The sequence below is a fragment of the Nesoenas mayeri genome (assembly GCF_963082525.1).
Source record: "Nesoenas mayeri genome assembly, chromosome: 1".
NCBI lineage: Eukaryota > Metazoa > Chordata > Aves > Columbiformes > Columbidae > Nesoenas > Nesoenas mayeri.
The window spans coordinates 83,225,549-83,241,502 of NC_137541.1; the positions used below are offsets into that span (position 1 = coordinate 83,225,549).

At 46.4% G+C, this 15,954-nt stretch overlaps 1 protein-coding gene across 2 annotated transcripts; it reads left to right on the forward strand.

The window, feature by feature from the left end:
* Window positions 1-4,067: 4,067 nt before the first annotated feature.
* Window positions 4,068-15,047, forward strand: NECAP1 (NECAP endocytosis associated 1). 2 transcript variants are annotated; one of them, XR_013922907.1, is made up of 9 exons: window positions 4,068-4,207; window positions 5,423-5,523; window positions 9,188-9,292; window positions 9,701-9,782; window positions 10,169-10,277; window positions 10,360-10,546; window positions 11,877-12,061; window positions 12,490-12,583; window positions 12,698-12,738. XR_013922907.1 is itself a non-coding variant. In XM_080354511.1 (8 exons), the coding sequence occupies exons 1-8, from the start codon at window positions 4,110-4,112 to the stop codon at window positions 12,744-12,746; spliced, it is 825 nt and encodes a 274-aa protein (XP_080210637.1). In that variant the 5' UTR covers window positions 4,068-4,109; the 3' UTR covers window positions 12,747-15,047. The 2 variants fall into 2 exon arrangements, 1 of the variants encoding a protein (XP_080210637.1); XM_080354511.1 differs by lacking the exon at window positions 11,877-12,061 and having other exon boundaries at window positions 12,698-15,047.
* The last annotated feature ends 907 nt before the right edge of the window (window positions 15,048-15,954 follow it).

The following is a 15,954-nucleotide window of genomic DNA, read 5'->3' on the forward strand; positions in this document are numbered from 1 at the left end:
AAATAATTAATTCACTACTTTCCATGGGCAGGCAGGTGTTCAGTCCTCTCCAGAAAGCAGGGCTCCATCACGCATAACTGTTACTTGGGAAGACACCATCACTCTGAACATTCTTCCCTTCCTTCTTCTTCCTCCAGCTTTATATACTGAGCATGATGTCATATGGTATGGAACATCCCTTTTTTCAGTGGGGTCAGCTGTCCTGGCTGTGTCTTCTCCCAGCTTTTTGGGCACCCTCAGCCTGCTCGCTGATGGGGTGGTTTGAGAAGTAGAAAAGGCCTTGACTGGTGTGAGCACTGCTCAGCAATAAACAAAACATCCCTGTGTTATCAACACTGTTTTCAGCACAAATCCAAAACAGTGCCTCATGGTAGCAACTGTGAAGAAAATTCACTCAATTCCAGCCAAAACCAGCACAGGAAAGCAACCATAACCAAACATACCAAGTGATGTACTCTGGAAAAGTTTTTACCATCCAGAGAAAAAACCTAGCAGTCACTGCAGGAAGTTCTATGAAAAATCAAGTCAACATGCAATGCTATTCAAAAGGTAAATGTAATGGGAAGTATTCAGTTGCTTCTTGAATATTGAATGCTGTGGTGGTCCTCGATCTTAAAAACAATTATAGAATCAGAAATTATAGAGAAAGTAATGACTAGACAGCCATGGCTCAAAATGGCTTCTGCTGGTGGACAAGCTAAACAGGTGAGAATGCATTACTTTGGGAAAGAGACATCTAAGTGGCAGTATGAAAGACACATGGAGAACACGACACATGGATTCTTATAGCACAAGAACTAGGAGGTATCAAATGAAATGATCAGGTAGAAGTTTGTAAACAACAAATTTACACTTTTGTGTATTGCATGATTCATGGCTCCAGGGATGCTATGAGTAACCAAAGGCATAAATGAGTTCAAAAAGGCAATGAGATTAATCCATAGAAAGAAAGTTTATAAAATGCACTAAGTCTAACAAATGCACACTGACAAGAGGAACAAAGTCTTTTAGACATCTGACTAGGCCTAATGTAACAGGAACTTAATAGAGAAACAATAGCTATATGGAGACTGGACAAGAGGTAAAGTGGGATGTCCTTGGTTTGCAAGCTGGGAAAATTGAATGTTCCACCGAATTAAGAAAGAACTACGTGACTTTTGCTGTGTAGTAGCACAAAACAACAACACGCATGCTCAAGAAATCAGGTCAAGAAGCTGACACTGGGGCGGGCACCAGCCTGCAAAGACCACGGGGGCCACTAGAGACCCCTGATGAAGACTCTCGAATGCCATAGATGGACTTCTGGCAAAGGGTGCGATTATGTAAATAATTTATGTTTAATGCATGAACTAAGCAGTAGAAACAAATGAATATGCAATTGGTGCGTGTAATAAATACCAAGACGTGCGAATCATGTGCACATTCGATTAGAGGAACGATCCTCTGAGCGTCCGGTGTGCTGCAATAAAAGTGCCGGCTTTTTAACACTATCAAAACAGTGTTAAGGAGTCTTTTTGCCAGCTTTTTGGTATTAGCACTAAACCCCTGGCCCACAAAGGCCTTTACACTACAAATATTGCTAGGCCAGTATACTAGGCAAGTATAATTCTGTACTGTTTTATAGGCCTTCTTTAAGCAGCTCTGTTCTTCTCCAAGGTCTGCCTCTCATTAACCTCTTTGCCTTCACTCTGGCAGTCTGGCAAACAACATAACACCAGCATATAGCAAGCAAGCAGGCAGACCCTTCTTTAACACTGTGCCACTTAATCTGCATCAAGCATTGGTGCAGTGTATTCCTACTAGTTCTCAAGCAGGCTGCATGAAAAGATTCAAGTTTCTTTTCCCAAGCAGTTATCTGTCCATCACAGCATGCAGCCTGGCAGGGCACCCACAGAGCAGGGTGTGGGTCTCTGCTCCCTAGGGCATCAAGATCTGCCACAAACCAGAGTGTCTCAGACTCCCCTTCTGCTGCAATGAAGCAGTGTAAGCCAGCAGAGAGGAAGGGGAAAAGGAAGCTGTGCATTTGCATCATTCCATATCTGTTTGAGTACTTAGCTTACACTAGTCACGTATCTTTCCTCTGTATCTACTCATACAGCTGTCAACATAATTTCTGGGGAAAATTAAGCCAGGTATACTTAGTTAAACAGTTAAACAGCTAGTTAAACAACAAGTATCTTACTTTGTTAGTCCTAATGACCCAAGACTATTCGTGTTCTTGGTTTTAAAACAGCTTCACTTGCCAGATCTATTGAACAAGTAGTGCAGACTCTGTTTCTTTCTTTCAGAATTTTTCTGCACAGGGCACTGTCAGACATAGGATGCTGGTGATGAGAACAGCTGTCCCATATCTGTACAAAATGGAGTGCAACAGACTTACAGGTTTAACAAATCAGTTAACAGGGAGTGTTGGTCAGGAGACATTACAGGGGGTGTTGCTGGGGGAATATGAAGGGTGGATCAGAAAGCTTGTAACCTCCAAGTACCTCAACCAAAGGGAAAAGGAGGAGAGATCACCTGAGACCAGGGATTAGGAGGCTGTGTCTTCCTACACTTTTGAGAGACCCTGTAGGGACTCCTATGGACTTTATTAAAATAAAGTTTTATTTTATTTTTTTATTCCTCTGTCTCCTCTTTGAACATTTACCTCTAGTGAAGCCAATTTTCACACACTGGGCTAGTTGGATGTTTGACCTGACGGGAGAACAGCTTGTTTGACTGCTATGATTACGTTTCATTACCATCCTGTTCCACTTATCTCTGGAAACGGCAAGAAACAAATCTCCAGATACTGTTTCAGCTCTCACTGCATTAACTAACATTTTTCCATACCAGGAAAAAAAAAAATAAAAAAAAATAAAAAAAAATTCCTCAGACTTACTGCTGTTTCATTCACTTGTTTTACTCTCAGCAATAAACCGTGCTAAGTCTTCCACAGATAACTTAAAACACTTCCTAGCACAATCAGCTCATGCTATGCCCACCCTGGCTCTGTGGATATATAACTGTCTTTGTAATGTTTCTTATGTCTTTTCTTCCAGTTTTCAGAGTAAATATTTAGTACTTTAGACACTCAGTTGCGCTACCACATAGCAGTACCCTTAAACACTGGAAAGTCACTATTAATAAAATGAAGATGCCCTGCTATTAATAAAATAGCAGTTTAATTGCTACTAGTCTTTCTCTTATTTAGTAAATAAACTAGCCACTTATTTTGGCCGTGTTTCTGGGAAGTGGCATTCCTGAGATTAACCTTTACGTAGCAGGCATTCTCACCACTTACAGCTGCAAAACCTGTAACGGTTTCTGCTGTGTTTTTCTGCTTTTCCTTTTTTTTCCAAAGGCCTCCTGATGCCAGCACCACAGGCCACACAAAATTATTTTTTTACTTAAAACCTAAGCTTTGACCCAAGCCTGCAGGAAAAACACACAAGGAAGGACAGAAGTGCCCAGGCCCACAGCGGAGGTCGTGCAGGGGCTGCCAAGCCCCCCCGGCTACTTGTGCAGTGGTAAAAACCACAGCTCCGTTTTTCAGCAAGGTTCAGCTGTGGCTTCCCAACTCTCGGTGCAACACCAGCACCTTTTGCTTAGAGCCACTGCAGCCAGCAGCCGCTGTCCCATATACCAGGCTGCAGGAGGTCACAGCCCAGCACCTCTTGCCCTTTGTGCCCTCTGCCGTGTCCCCGACGGGGCAGTTCACTCTCCAGCACCCAGGACAGGATCCCGACCTCCCCAGGGGCGCCTCAACCCGCCTTTCTCTGCCGACTCCCGGCATGGCTGCGCTCAGCTCCAGGATGGCGCCCGGCACTACTTCATCAGCCCGAACCAAACATGGCCATGCCAGGTTCTGCGGGTGACCCGCCAAGGTCCAAGATGGCGCCAGCTCCCGCTGATGTGTCAGAACCGGCCCCAAGATGGCCACCTCCCCGCCCCTGCTCTTTGCTGCCAGGAGCTAAGATGCCTTCCCCTGTGCCTTCGATGTGCCTTACTTCCTGCCCAGCGTCCCTAGGCGGCGTCTAGCCCTCATCAAGGATGGCGGCCGGAAGTGCCTCCCGTCATTAGGTGCCCACCCCTCGCTCGTCGCCCGGTTGTTGGGGTTCGCGGCCGAGATGGCGGCGGCTGAGGTGGAGTACGAGTCAGTCCTCTGTGTGAAGCCTGATGTCAGCGTCTACCGCATCCCGCCGCGCGCTTCCAACCGCGGGTACAGGTGAGGGAGCGTGTGGTTCCCGGGGTTGACCCGGCCCGGCGCGGTCCTTGGCCGCCCTGCCCGCGGGACTCCGGCCGCAGCCTCAGGGGCTGGGCCTGGGAAGGGGAGTCCTGGGACGCCGTGGCCTGCGGCTGGGAGCACGTTGAGGCCTGTTTCCCGAGGCCTTAGCTCTCACTGGATGGAGCTTCGGGGGAGGCTTGAGTCATCACTTACAGGTGCTGTCTGCCTAAAAGCAGCAGCCGTTGCTCTGTGCTGTGGAGGAGCAGGGGTTGCTCTGTTAATCGTGTGCGGGAGGTGAGGGCACCTGAGCCGTTTGCTTTTCTAGGAAGAGCTGACCTCTGCTCCCAATTTGGCTCATTCCCTGGGATGTGAGTCTGATGTGGTATAATGGCGTGTTGAATTTGGCCTGTTGGCTTTCACAATAGTGGGGAAGAAGCCAGAAGGAGTTCAGTGTAATTCTTAGGAAGAGATTGCAAGATGGGGAGTTAGAAATCCTTTCTTTCTCTTGACCTGAAACTCCTGGAGTGTGACTTTGTAAGCTGTGCCCACAGACTTTCTGGAGGAATGGGTTTGTGCTCTGAAGCACTGGTGGATGTCAGTGGTGGTTTCTGAACTTGGCAAACTGTTGGTGTTGGTGATGTGAATGCTGTGCTTGGTCACAGATGTTTGTTTCCAGTTGTAGAATCCTGTAGGTTGTTTTTGTTTTTCTCAGTCTCTCTTTTTTTTTTTTTTTTTTTTTTTTGTCTTTCCACCTTTACAACAGTATGTAGCAAAGAATTTGGTGGGCTAGTCAGGATGGCTGTGTGTATCATGTTTTACCCAGTATAAGCTAGCTGCCTCTAGGTTCAGAGGTAGTTGATATTATTTTACATCAATAGGGGACAATAATGGTGTTGCTTTTCAGCATGCTGTTAGTTAGTTTTGGGGGTTTCCCTGATGCTCACAAGTCATTTATTAGTTGCTTTTGAGTTTACTGTTCCAAGTGAGTTTCTGGGTTTCAGTCTCCTCTCTTCTGCAGGCCTGTAAAGGTAAAGACAGAGAGACAGAGTCTCTGTTTCCCTTTACCCACATGTGTCAGTTGTCAGCAAGGAAGAGTAACTGAGACCTTGGAGAAGAGAGGTGTTGAAGGTTTGGGAGCAGAGGCTTCTGTTGAGATGGTTGGACAGAAGTGGAGGGGTTTGTGTATGGTCAGTGAACAATTGCTTTTATTTTCAGGGCATCTGACTGGAAACTGGACCATCCAGACTGGACAGGGCGGCTTCGTGTCACCTCCAAAGGCAAAACTGCATATGTAAAACTGGAGGATAAGGTTTCAGGTAAGGGAAAGGCTGTGGCTTGGCGAGACTGTGACTATGATTGCTGCATGTGAACATGTGCTTCTAGGCGCTCTCAGAGCTGTGTGTGGCAGTCTGGGCCATGCAAGAAGTTGCTCTCCTTAACACCCAGTTAGAATCATAGAATATCCGGAGTTGGAAGGGACCCACAAGGGTTATCAAGTCCAACTCCTGTCCCTGCACAGGACAACCCCACAGTTCACACCATATGTCTGAGGGTGTTGTCCAGTCTCTTCTTGAACAACTGTCAGGCTTGGGGCTGTGACACCTCCCTGAGGAGCCTGTTCCAGTGCTCCACCATCTTCTGGGTGAAGAACCTTTTCCTAATGTCCAACCTAGGCCTCCTCTGGCACATCTTCCTGCCATTCCCTCAGGTTCTGTCATTGGTTACTAAAGAGAAGAGATCAGTGCTTTCCCGTTCTCCCCTTGTGAGGAAGCTGTAGGCTGCAATGACGTCTACCCTTAGTCTCCTTCAGGCTGAACAAACCAAGTGACTTTAGCCAGTCCTCACACAGCTTCATCTCCAAACCCTTCACCAGCATACTCTCCATTAGCTTTATATCCTTTTTATCCTGTGGCACCCAGAACCGCACACAGTGCTGCAAGTGAGGCTGTATCAGTGCAGAGCAGAGTGGGACAATCACCTCCCTTGCCTGGCTGGCAATGCTGTGCTTGATGCACCCCAGGACATAGTTGGCCCTCTTGGCTGTCAGGGCACACTGTTGGCTCATGTTCAACTTGCCGTTGACCAGAACCCCCAGATCCTTCTCTGCGGAGCTGCTTTCCATTGTGAGTTTGTTGTTCTTGCAGCCATGGTTCTCTGGCCTTGGCTATGGGGCCCCCAAGTCCATCTTTGGTGTTGAAGACTGAGGTGAAGAAAGCATTAAACGTCTTGGCTTTGTCTAGGTCCCTGTTTATAAGGTGACCATGCTCGTCAAGTAATGGGCCAATGTTATTTCTAGCTTACCTTTTGCCATTAACTTAAAAAGCCCTTTTTATTGTCCCTCATAGTACTGGCCAGCTTCAATTCTAATAGAGCTTTGGCTGTATGAATTTCATCCCTACAGCGGCGTGCAGCATGACTGTAGTCCTCCCATAACACCTGACCTTGCTTCCACTGACTATGTATTTACTTTCTTTGCCATAGTTCAAGAAGATCCTTGCTCAGCCAAGGTGGCTTCTTGCCTTGCCTGCTAGATTTTCAGCATTTTGAATTTCCTGCTCCTGTGCTTTTAGGAGGTGGTACTTGAAAAGCAATCAACACTGATGGACCTCAGCATCTTCAAAAGCTTCTTCCCAGGGGACCTGACTAAGTACTTCTCTGAGCAACCTGAAGTCTGCTCTCCTCATATCCAGAATTGAGGTCTTGCTGTCAGTTTTTCTCCTGTTAGCATAGATTTTAAATGTGACTGCTTCATGGTCACTGTGGTGAAGGCAGTCACCAATCACCACAAGACCTTCTCTGTTAGTGAGTAGCAAGTCTAGGAAAGCACCTTTCCTGGTTGGTGCCCTTAGTACCTGTGTCAAGAAGTTGTCATCCAGGTGCTTTGGGATTCTTCTGGACCTGTTGGTGCCAGCTGTGTGATATTCCCAGTTGACACCTGGCAAGTTGAAGTCCCTCATAAGGACAAGGGCGGGTGACATAGAGGCTTCATTTAGTTCCTTAAAGAATAACTCATCAGTATCATCATCCTGGCAGAGTGGCCTATAGTAGATGGCCATGACAACTTCTGCTTTACTTGTCTGACCCTTAATCCTTACCCAGAGGCTCTCAACTTTGCCATCGCCAATTGCCAGCTCCATGGAATCCCGCCCCTCCACTACATACAGTGCCACCCCCCTGGCCTCTCCTACCCTGCCTATTCCTTCTGAAGAGCCTGTAACCATCCATCATGGCGCACCAGTCACAGGATTCGGCTCACCAGGTTCCACTAATGCCAATTATATCCCTCGGACTGGGGCAAGGCTTTCAATTCATCTTGCTTTTTCCTCATTCTGCACACATTTGTGTAGAAGCACTTTAAGTGTGGTTATGGTGCCCTTCACCTCATCATGCAGTCTGAAGAATCTCACTGTCTTGCAGCTCCTTGAGCTTTGATGTGCCACCTGGTTGCTCATCACTGACTAGCCTGGTACTTCCCCCTTCCAATCCCCTATCAATCAGCCCTGCTACTCCCTGAGCAAACACCTTTTCCCCTTCTGCAAAAGGTGCATCCCATCAGGTCTCAGTAGGCCTGGTGAAGAACAGGCCAACCCATGTTCGAAAAACCCAAAGTTCTGCCAATGACACCAGTCTCGGAGCCACGTGTTGATCAGCTGGGCTTGTCTGTTCCATTCTGTAGCATCTGATCTGTCTACCAACTGCCCCAAGGTTCTGAAATCTATTTGATTACCTTTAGACTTCTTTTTCCTACCTCTTCCCTGCCAACATGAAGGGCCAATAATGGATAATAGTCTGAGGACCTTACCAGCTTAGGGAGTTGTTGGATAGCATTTCTTACCCTGACCCCACGGGGGCAGCAGACTTCCCTGTAGGTTTGGTCTGTGATGGATGCACTTGACCTCTGCCACTCTACACCCCTGTGACAGGGTCAAGTTGGCATATTGGGCCCTCCATTCCCTTCAGAAGGGAATCACCTGTGGCAACTACCCTTCTTCTTGTCTTTACATCTGAGGTTTTAATGGTTTGATGTGTTTCATGTGGGGTGTAAGTTGCCTAAAAGGACACTCCTTACCAGAAGAGTTTTCCTCAACAGCATCAATTGTCTGCCCATCCAGTTCCAGGGCCTCGTACCTGTTATGTACAGGCACCTGGGAAGGCTGAGAGTGGATTAATCTGCTGCCCTGAGCAGTAACCTGTTTCCGTTCTCCCCCATCTGCTGGGTCTTCTCTTTCTGCCTGCTGGTGAGAAGGTAGGGTGTCCTTTGTCTCTAGTGCCATGGTTGGCTTCTGTACTTGCCTCAGGGATGGTATAGTGTGAGTCCACCAGTCAGTCTCCTTCTCTGATTCCCTGGTGCTCCTCAGCCTGGACTTCTCCTCCTAAAACTCTGTCACCAGGTTCAGCAGCTCCTTCACTTGGGCATATCACCCATAGGTGAGCTCACTGCTGCCATCAGTCCTGGAGCAGAAACTCAGGCACATCCTGCATACTGGGACCTGGGCAGCTACATTTTCCGTTGCAAGCTCAGTTTGGGTGTCTGCATCAGCTCTTGCAGCCGGAGCGACCATGAGGGATACTGAAGGCACAGCTCTTTGCCAGGTGGATACCATACCTCCTGCTGTTCTTAGCTCCTTGCTAGTGGGTTACAGCCTTCGTTTGAAGTGGCAGGGTCCTCCCTGCTTGCTCTGCCTGCGCGAACTGCCACACCCCTGTTTGCTGACCCTGATTGCTGCTAGTCTGTTTGCCGGTGCTCCCTAGAGGCCATTTAAATCTCTCACCATTGCTCCTGGTAATGCCCCTTCTGCATCAGCCTCTCTTGCAAGATTTGCTGGTTGCTCGCTAGTCCCTCTGCCTGTCTGCAGGTTTCCCTGCCTCCAGGATCTTTGGGATCCCCCCCTTGCTTCCTCAATTCATGCTCTGCAAGAGAACTTACCATAGCTGCTGCTGTGCTCATTGCTGACTCATCTACTCATTCTTTGTCTGCAGGAGAACTCTTTGCCCAGGCTCCTATAGATCAATACCCTGGCATTGCAGTGGAGACTGTGACGGACTCCAGCCGCTATTTTGTCATTCGAATTCAGGATGGGACTGGTGAGTTGAGGGGTCATGTATGTTCCAAGTGCTAGGGGTGGAGGAGACTTAGCCTGATGAAGCTGGATGTGTGCCAGGTAGATTGAAATGATGTTGGGAGTGCTGAAAAGGCTGGGTAGTGTGCCTGGAGGGGTAGGAAGGCAAGGTAAACAGAGGAGGGTTCTGTACATTGTGTGGAGTCCAGGTGCTGGGAGGGAACATTCAGTTTTATGAGAGTGCTATGTGGGAAGAAGGGTGCATCCTGAAGGCTAAGAACAATTAACTGCTGTGAGTTGCTGGTGTCCAGTTGCAGGTGTGTTGGAAGGAGATAGCACAGAGTGGTTTAGGAGAAGCAGAAGGATTTTGGAGAGAATGAACACGAGCCCATTTCCAGGGCACCTCCAGTGACCCCTTCTGTCTCCTTGCTAGGACGGAGTGCTTTTATAGGCATTGGCTTCACGGATCGTGGTGATGCCTTTGACTTCAACGTCTCTTTGCAGGATCACTTCAAGTGAGTTGTGCTTTTCTGAAATGCTGTTTTTCCTCTGGCCTGTAGAACATGGTGGGTGGTGGTGCATGTTCATTTAGCACAGGCTTCCTTGGGATGGTCATGAAGCCTTGCTTTGGTTCCATCAGGGGCACTGGAGTGTGCTGCCAACTGTCCTGCAAGCTTGGAGTCTTGCAGGGTTGGATTTGTAAGCCTTAAACTTAGTTCCTGTGATGCTACAGGTGCAGTGTTAATCTCTTGGGTTTGTGGTGTTTGCAGCTGTTTACTGTACTACATGGGGAGTAGGAGGTAACTGATTTGACAAGGCAGGAATTTCTTTGGTGGAGTGGGGAGAGGAACCAATATTTCCCTTTGCCACAGGCTCTTATGTCTTCCCCTCTTCTTTTTAGGTGGGTGAAGCAGGAGACTGAGATCTCAAAGGAGTCGCAGGAAGCTGACACACGTCCCAAATTAGACTTAGGGTTTAAGGAAGGGCAGACCATCAAACTGAACATTGGGGTAAGCAGCCCAGGTTACCCTGCTTCTTTCTATGGGTATACCAATGGAGACTCTTCCTCACTAGGCCTTTCTTTTTATACAGAACATGACAACAAAGAAAGGAGGAGCAGCCAAGCCTCGGGTGTCTGGATCAGGGGGCCTAAGCCTGCTGCCTCCCCCACCGGGAGGCAAAATTTCAGTCCCTCCTATACCTCCTCCTTCTTCCACAGCCATTTCCAACCATGTCACACCACCACCCATGCTGAAACCCAGTAATGTGAGCAGTGCAGGTAAACATTAGCATAGAGCAAACAGTCTGTCAGATACTAGTCAGTGCATAGAGAGGGCTGAGGCCCGCTTCAAGGAACTGCTGTTCAATCTTGTGTCAACAGCAGCCTCTGAGACATGATGTGTCCTGAGGGCTGTGTTCTCTTTGACCTGAGGATCTCCGTACCTGTTTAATAATACCTGCTTGTTCTTGAAAGGAGGACAATGTTGTAGCTCCGGTCCTTGCAAAATCAAGAAACCAAGCAATTTGGTCAAAACTATCTGAGAGGGGTAGATATGAAATTTAAATAGCTGGATTTTTCTGAACTTGTATGTGCTTTAGGGACACTGACAGAGCTGTACAGGGTGTCCAGAAAAGTACTGCAAAGTCACTTGCTTTCCACAAAGAGGAGGCTTTAGTATGAACAGCAGAAAGAGGTGCAAAGTGTAGTGGAATTGTGGGTATAGTGGGTTATTTTAAAATATGTATATAATTTTATATAATAATATTTATATATTAAAAAAAATAATAGAATATAAAAAATAGATGTTGAGCTTCTTACATGTGTATGTACCAGTTCAACAAGGCCAAGTTCAAAGTGATGCATCTGTGGTGGGGCAATTACTGGTATCAATACAGACTGGAGGATGAATAGGTTGAGAGCAATCCTGTAGACAACGACTTTGGGATATGTGTGGTTGAAAAAAATGGATATGAGCCAGCAACATGTGCTTGCAGCTCAAAAAGCCAGCCATATCCTGGGCTGCATCAAAATAAGTGTGGCCAGCAGGTCAAGGGAGGTGATTTGCTACCTCTGCTCTGCTGAGACTCCACCTGGAGTCCTGTGTCTGGCTCTGGAACCCTCAGTACAGGAAAGACATGGACCTGTTGAAAATGGTCGAGGGGATACCCACAAAAATAATCAGAGGGCTGGAGCACTTCTCCTGTGAGGACAGGCTGAGAGAGTTGGGGTTGTTCAGGCTAGAGATGAAAAGGCTCCAGGGAGACTTTGTGGCCTTTCAGTATATAAAGGGGCCTTGTAAGCAACATGGAGAAGGACTTTTTACCAGGGCTTGTAGTCAATAGGACAAGGGGCAATGGTTTTGAACTGAAAGAGGGGAGATTTAGATTAGATACAAGGAAGAAATTCTTAACAAGTGTATTTAAACACTGGAACAGGTTGCCCAGAGAAGTTATAGATGCCCCATCACTGGAAGTGTTCAAGGCCTGATTGGATGGGGCTTTGAGCAATTTCATCTAGTGAAAGATGTCCCTGCCCATGGCAGGGAGGTTGGGCTAGATGATCTCTAAAGGCCCCTTCCAACTCAACCCATTCTGTGATTGTGTAACAGAGAGGTTGCTGCAGTCTGCTGGATGCTGTACACACTTTTAGTGTGACCATACAGAGATGTCTGAAGAGGCGATGATACTCTTGTGAAGGCAGAGATTTTAGCAGTGCTGTACAGAGATCAGAGTGAGAAGAAACCGAAAGCTTCTGAATAAGCCTGTGCTCCCATGCTTGATTTATGCTTTTAAGGTGATGCCTGCTTGGCAACTGTTATGATTGCTGAGCTTGGACTGAGTCTGAGCCTTATTTCTAATGGGAGAGGTAATATATTACAAATCTGCCAGCTGATATGCTAGGTGAAGACTGAATAGTTCTTGAAGATGATGTACCCCTGTAGTAGAGGCTGAAGGCTCAGTGCTCATTCAGCAAAAAGAGCCACTGTTATAATCAAATCCTTATAAAGTCTAACTTCCTTCTGGAGGGAGAGCTGGAGTCCCTTCAGAGATTCTCTCCCTGTATCCAGCAGTTTGTGTAAGGTGACATCTTAAATGCCTGGGGTGTTTTCTTCATCATTAGTTTGATTTTGTTTGTTTGTTTTTGTTTTGTGGTTGTTGGGGTTTTGGTGGTGTGTTGTTGAGGTTGGTTGGTTGGTTTGTTTGTTTTTTCTTCCACCTTAGATATTCTATTAGACTTAGATGCTCCTGCATCTGCATCCAAGCCGCCAGCATCAGCTGCCACAGACCTCTGGGGAGACTTCAGCACTGCATCCAGGTAAACTGTGGTGAAGGAAACTGTACACAAGGGTAGTGTCCTGATGGGCACTGGAAGAGCTGTAAGTTAAGTCTTACTAGATCTGCTCTTTTGATTCTCCTTTCTTTATTTCAGTGCTGTTCCAAATCAGGCTCCTCAGCAGTCCAACTGGGTCCAGTTCTGAATGGTCAAAGCAGTGGAATGGGACAAACTGATGACCAAGAGGCTCTAGAGGCACCAAATGGGATCAAATGAGGCACAAACCTCTCTAGTCTTCAATCAAAAACAAATCGGGACAATCCTTCCTTTTAAAACCAGATCTTCACTTAAGTCAAAGCTTACTGTTTTTGATCCCACAGTGAAACTACTGGACCTAAAGAGAACATACTGACTCTCCACAAGATGGACAAGGAGGAGAGGGGTAGCGTCATCTCTTCCACCTGCTTGACCATTACATGGTACATCCTAGCTCTTTTTCCCTGTCTTTCCATACAGGAAAAGTAAGAATCCTGAAGAAGGTAAGTACAGGAGGAGGCTGGGAGGTGCCTCTGGGTTCCTTGCCCTTTACATTTTCTCTGGTTAGACTATTGCTTTTTGTGGCTGTTTTCAATAGTGACTCAAGTCTCTGCAGCTTGGCCTGCAGTGCTGAGGGCAGCTGCATTTGGCTGCAGTTTGTAACTGGAAGCTTTAAGGAGATAGGCCTTGTCTCAACACAAAACTCCGACTAATTATGTCTGTGGTGAGGAGTGAACCTTGCCATGCATGCACTACTCTTCCTCTCTTTGGTGCAGACCTTGGTAGTGCTGGATGTTCCTGTGCTCTTGTGGGAAGGGTCGTGCAAGTCCTTGAGTAGACCTGCTGCCGTTGTGCTGTAGCCCCAGGTGGGCACCCCATCATGAGGCTCCTTGCCTTTGGCTTGCAGGTTCACTGGAGGAAATTCTCTCATTTTCAGTCTTTTCTCCCTCCTGCCCCATGCAAAGGCCTCATTGTCATTGAGCTGTTTTAACTGGAAATGACATTTAAAAAAAAAAAAAGCTTGTTTTTATAATTTGGTAGTTATTTGCACTAGATGACAACCAGGTAATCCCACCACTTGACATTTCGTGTTCCTGCATCACTATCCTGAGCACTGGCCTTGTGTTGTGACTTGTCACTGTGTTACAAGTATTGCATATCCATGCCACAGTAAGGACTATGGTGGGACAGTGGATTATGCACTGGCAAATTGAAAGTTTTCTTCCCTTCTCAGCTCACACTTATCATTTGGGCAAGAAATGTATAGTAAGCCCAATCTTGAGAACTGTGGCAGTAAAATTCTCCCACCTGTGTTCCTTCTTGTGGCTTTTTTTCTGAGGCTAACTTTCAAGGGATGTGAGCTGGTTATTGTAATTAGGATTTTTTTATTATTATTATTTTTAATGTGCCCCAAACCCCCTTTATTTCCTATATGGTTTAGGGCATTAGAAAGAGGTAGAAAGCCCTTACTTCTGTTCTCTTTGGGAGAGTTTCACAAGGCCCTTTGATCTCGGCACTGTTCCATCTTCAGCAGCTATGGATGGGGTCTGGGTTGTAAGTCTGTGGATTACTCTGAGTAAAGCCAATGGGCAAGCTGGAAACCTCGCAATGCTAACTACCTTCTGTGATAACTGATAAGTCAAAACATTAGCTGGGAAGGTGGTCTCAGTGACTCTTATCCAACTACAATAACACTAGGGTTTTGGTACTTCACTGGAAGGCTTCTTCCTGTTTTGAACACTCAACCAGCAGCAATGCTTTTGTAACTGGAATATGCTCTGTTAGCACACCTGTGCAGTAAATTTTTCTCATTGGGTAAAGATTTCCTGGTGAGGCTTTTAAAAGAGAGTAGTTAGCTGTATGCACCTTGTACTTGTGAAGGTCTGTTGTTTTTTTTGTCTTCTTACTATGCTGAGAGCATTCTGGAGACAAAGTTTCACTTTAGACCATCCCTCTGGGAAGCAAAATGGTTGAAGACAGCTATGAAGATGCTGCAGTTCCTCTTGTGGAAGTGGGAACCAGACTGCTCTTGGATGCTCTTGGATGTATTTTAAAGAATAATTTAATCCTGACCCCCTGGTTTTTGTGGTGTTTCCTCTGCCACCCATCCCCCACTTTCATAGTCACTCTTGCAGTCTCATTGTACTTAAACTCCCTGTGTCCTCTGAATTTGTGGGTGGCTATAATCTGCTAGCGAAGTCATGGACTCTGCTGGTTAGCTTTTTGTTTACTTTTTTTTTTTTCTAAAATCATTGTGAGGTCCTGTCATTTCAACTGTGTATGAGTTCTGGAAACCAAGAAGGTTCATGGCACCAATTAACAACTAACTAGGATCCTTTTCTGTATTGTCTTAGTTAGTATTCTGGAGATAATATATTATGTATTTGAAAAGCTGAAGAAGCAAAAATTGAAGATGTATGTATATAAAGCATAAGATGTACTCGTGCAAATGGTAATTAAACAAGTAGTCTTTGGGAAAAGAATATCATGAGTCTTCTAAGTTGTCAAACTGTTGTTGCTTTGGAAGCTCTGCAGATTGAATGTCTTAATTCCTTCAGCAAGATCCTAGTTAGCTTAGTTATCCTAGGAGTGTGGAAGGACACAAAAATTACCTATTGCTCTTCCAAATAAGATAAAACCAACCAAACAAAATCCCCAAAAAACAAACCCCCAAAACCACAAACACCAGCCAAACACCCCCCCAAAACTAACCAACCAAAGGCAATGAACAAAAAACCCCAACAAAACACCACCATAAAAAAACCCAATGCATGGAAACAGACTTGAGAGTGTGTGTGTGTATGATGCTTGAAAAGAATGGATAAAACTAGCAAGTGAGAAAACTTAGCTGCCCTGCTATTTAGCACTTCAGGTATTAGAGGCTTCTACACAATGAGAAAGTTTTCAGAATTGATTCTTGCCATGCTTCTAAATGGGAAGCAGTCTGTGCTGACTGCAGGGATGCGCAAGGTAAGTTGAGTGGTCCCTTTGTCAAGGAGCAGCAAGGGCAGGCTGCTCTGAAAGGAAGAGCAAGCTGGAAGCTGAGTCACAGCAAGGCAGACAGAGGCAGTGGCCTTGCTGACAAGGGAACAGCCCCACAGTGCCTGAGCAGGAAGGTCAGAGCAGGTCAGGATGAGGATTTACATCAGCAGGGTTCATGTCCAGGCATGGTCATGGCTGCACTAACTCAGGCAGGAATCAGGGGTAAGAACCTTGGCTGATACAAATTCACAGGCAAACCTACCAGAGGCTTCTCAAAGCCAGACACCTGTATTATTTAAGATGTACCTCAGTCCAGGCAGCCAGTCCACCAGAAGGTGAAAAATATGCTCATGGCCCTGATGTTCTGTCAAGCCTTGTCGCAGCCATCTCTTCTT

Bases quoted from the DNA above. Each gene is read 5' to 3' on its own strand.
- NECAP1 (XM_080354511.1), top strand. From the start codon at position 4,110: ATGGCGGCGGCTGAGGTGGAGTACGAGTCAGTCCTCTGTGTGAAGCCT. The intron at 5,524-9,187 runs GTAAGGGAAAGG...CTTTGTCTGCAG, and splicing joins ACTGGAGGATAAGGTTTCAG to GAGAACTCTTTGCCCAGGCT. The intron at 12,584-12,697 runs GTAAACTGTGGT...TCTTTATTTCAG, and splicing joins GACTTCAGCACTGCATCCAG to TGCTGTTCCAAATCAGGCTC.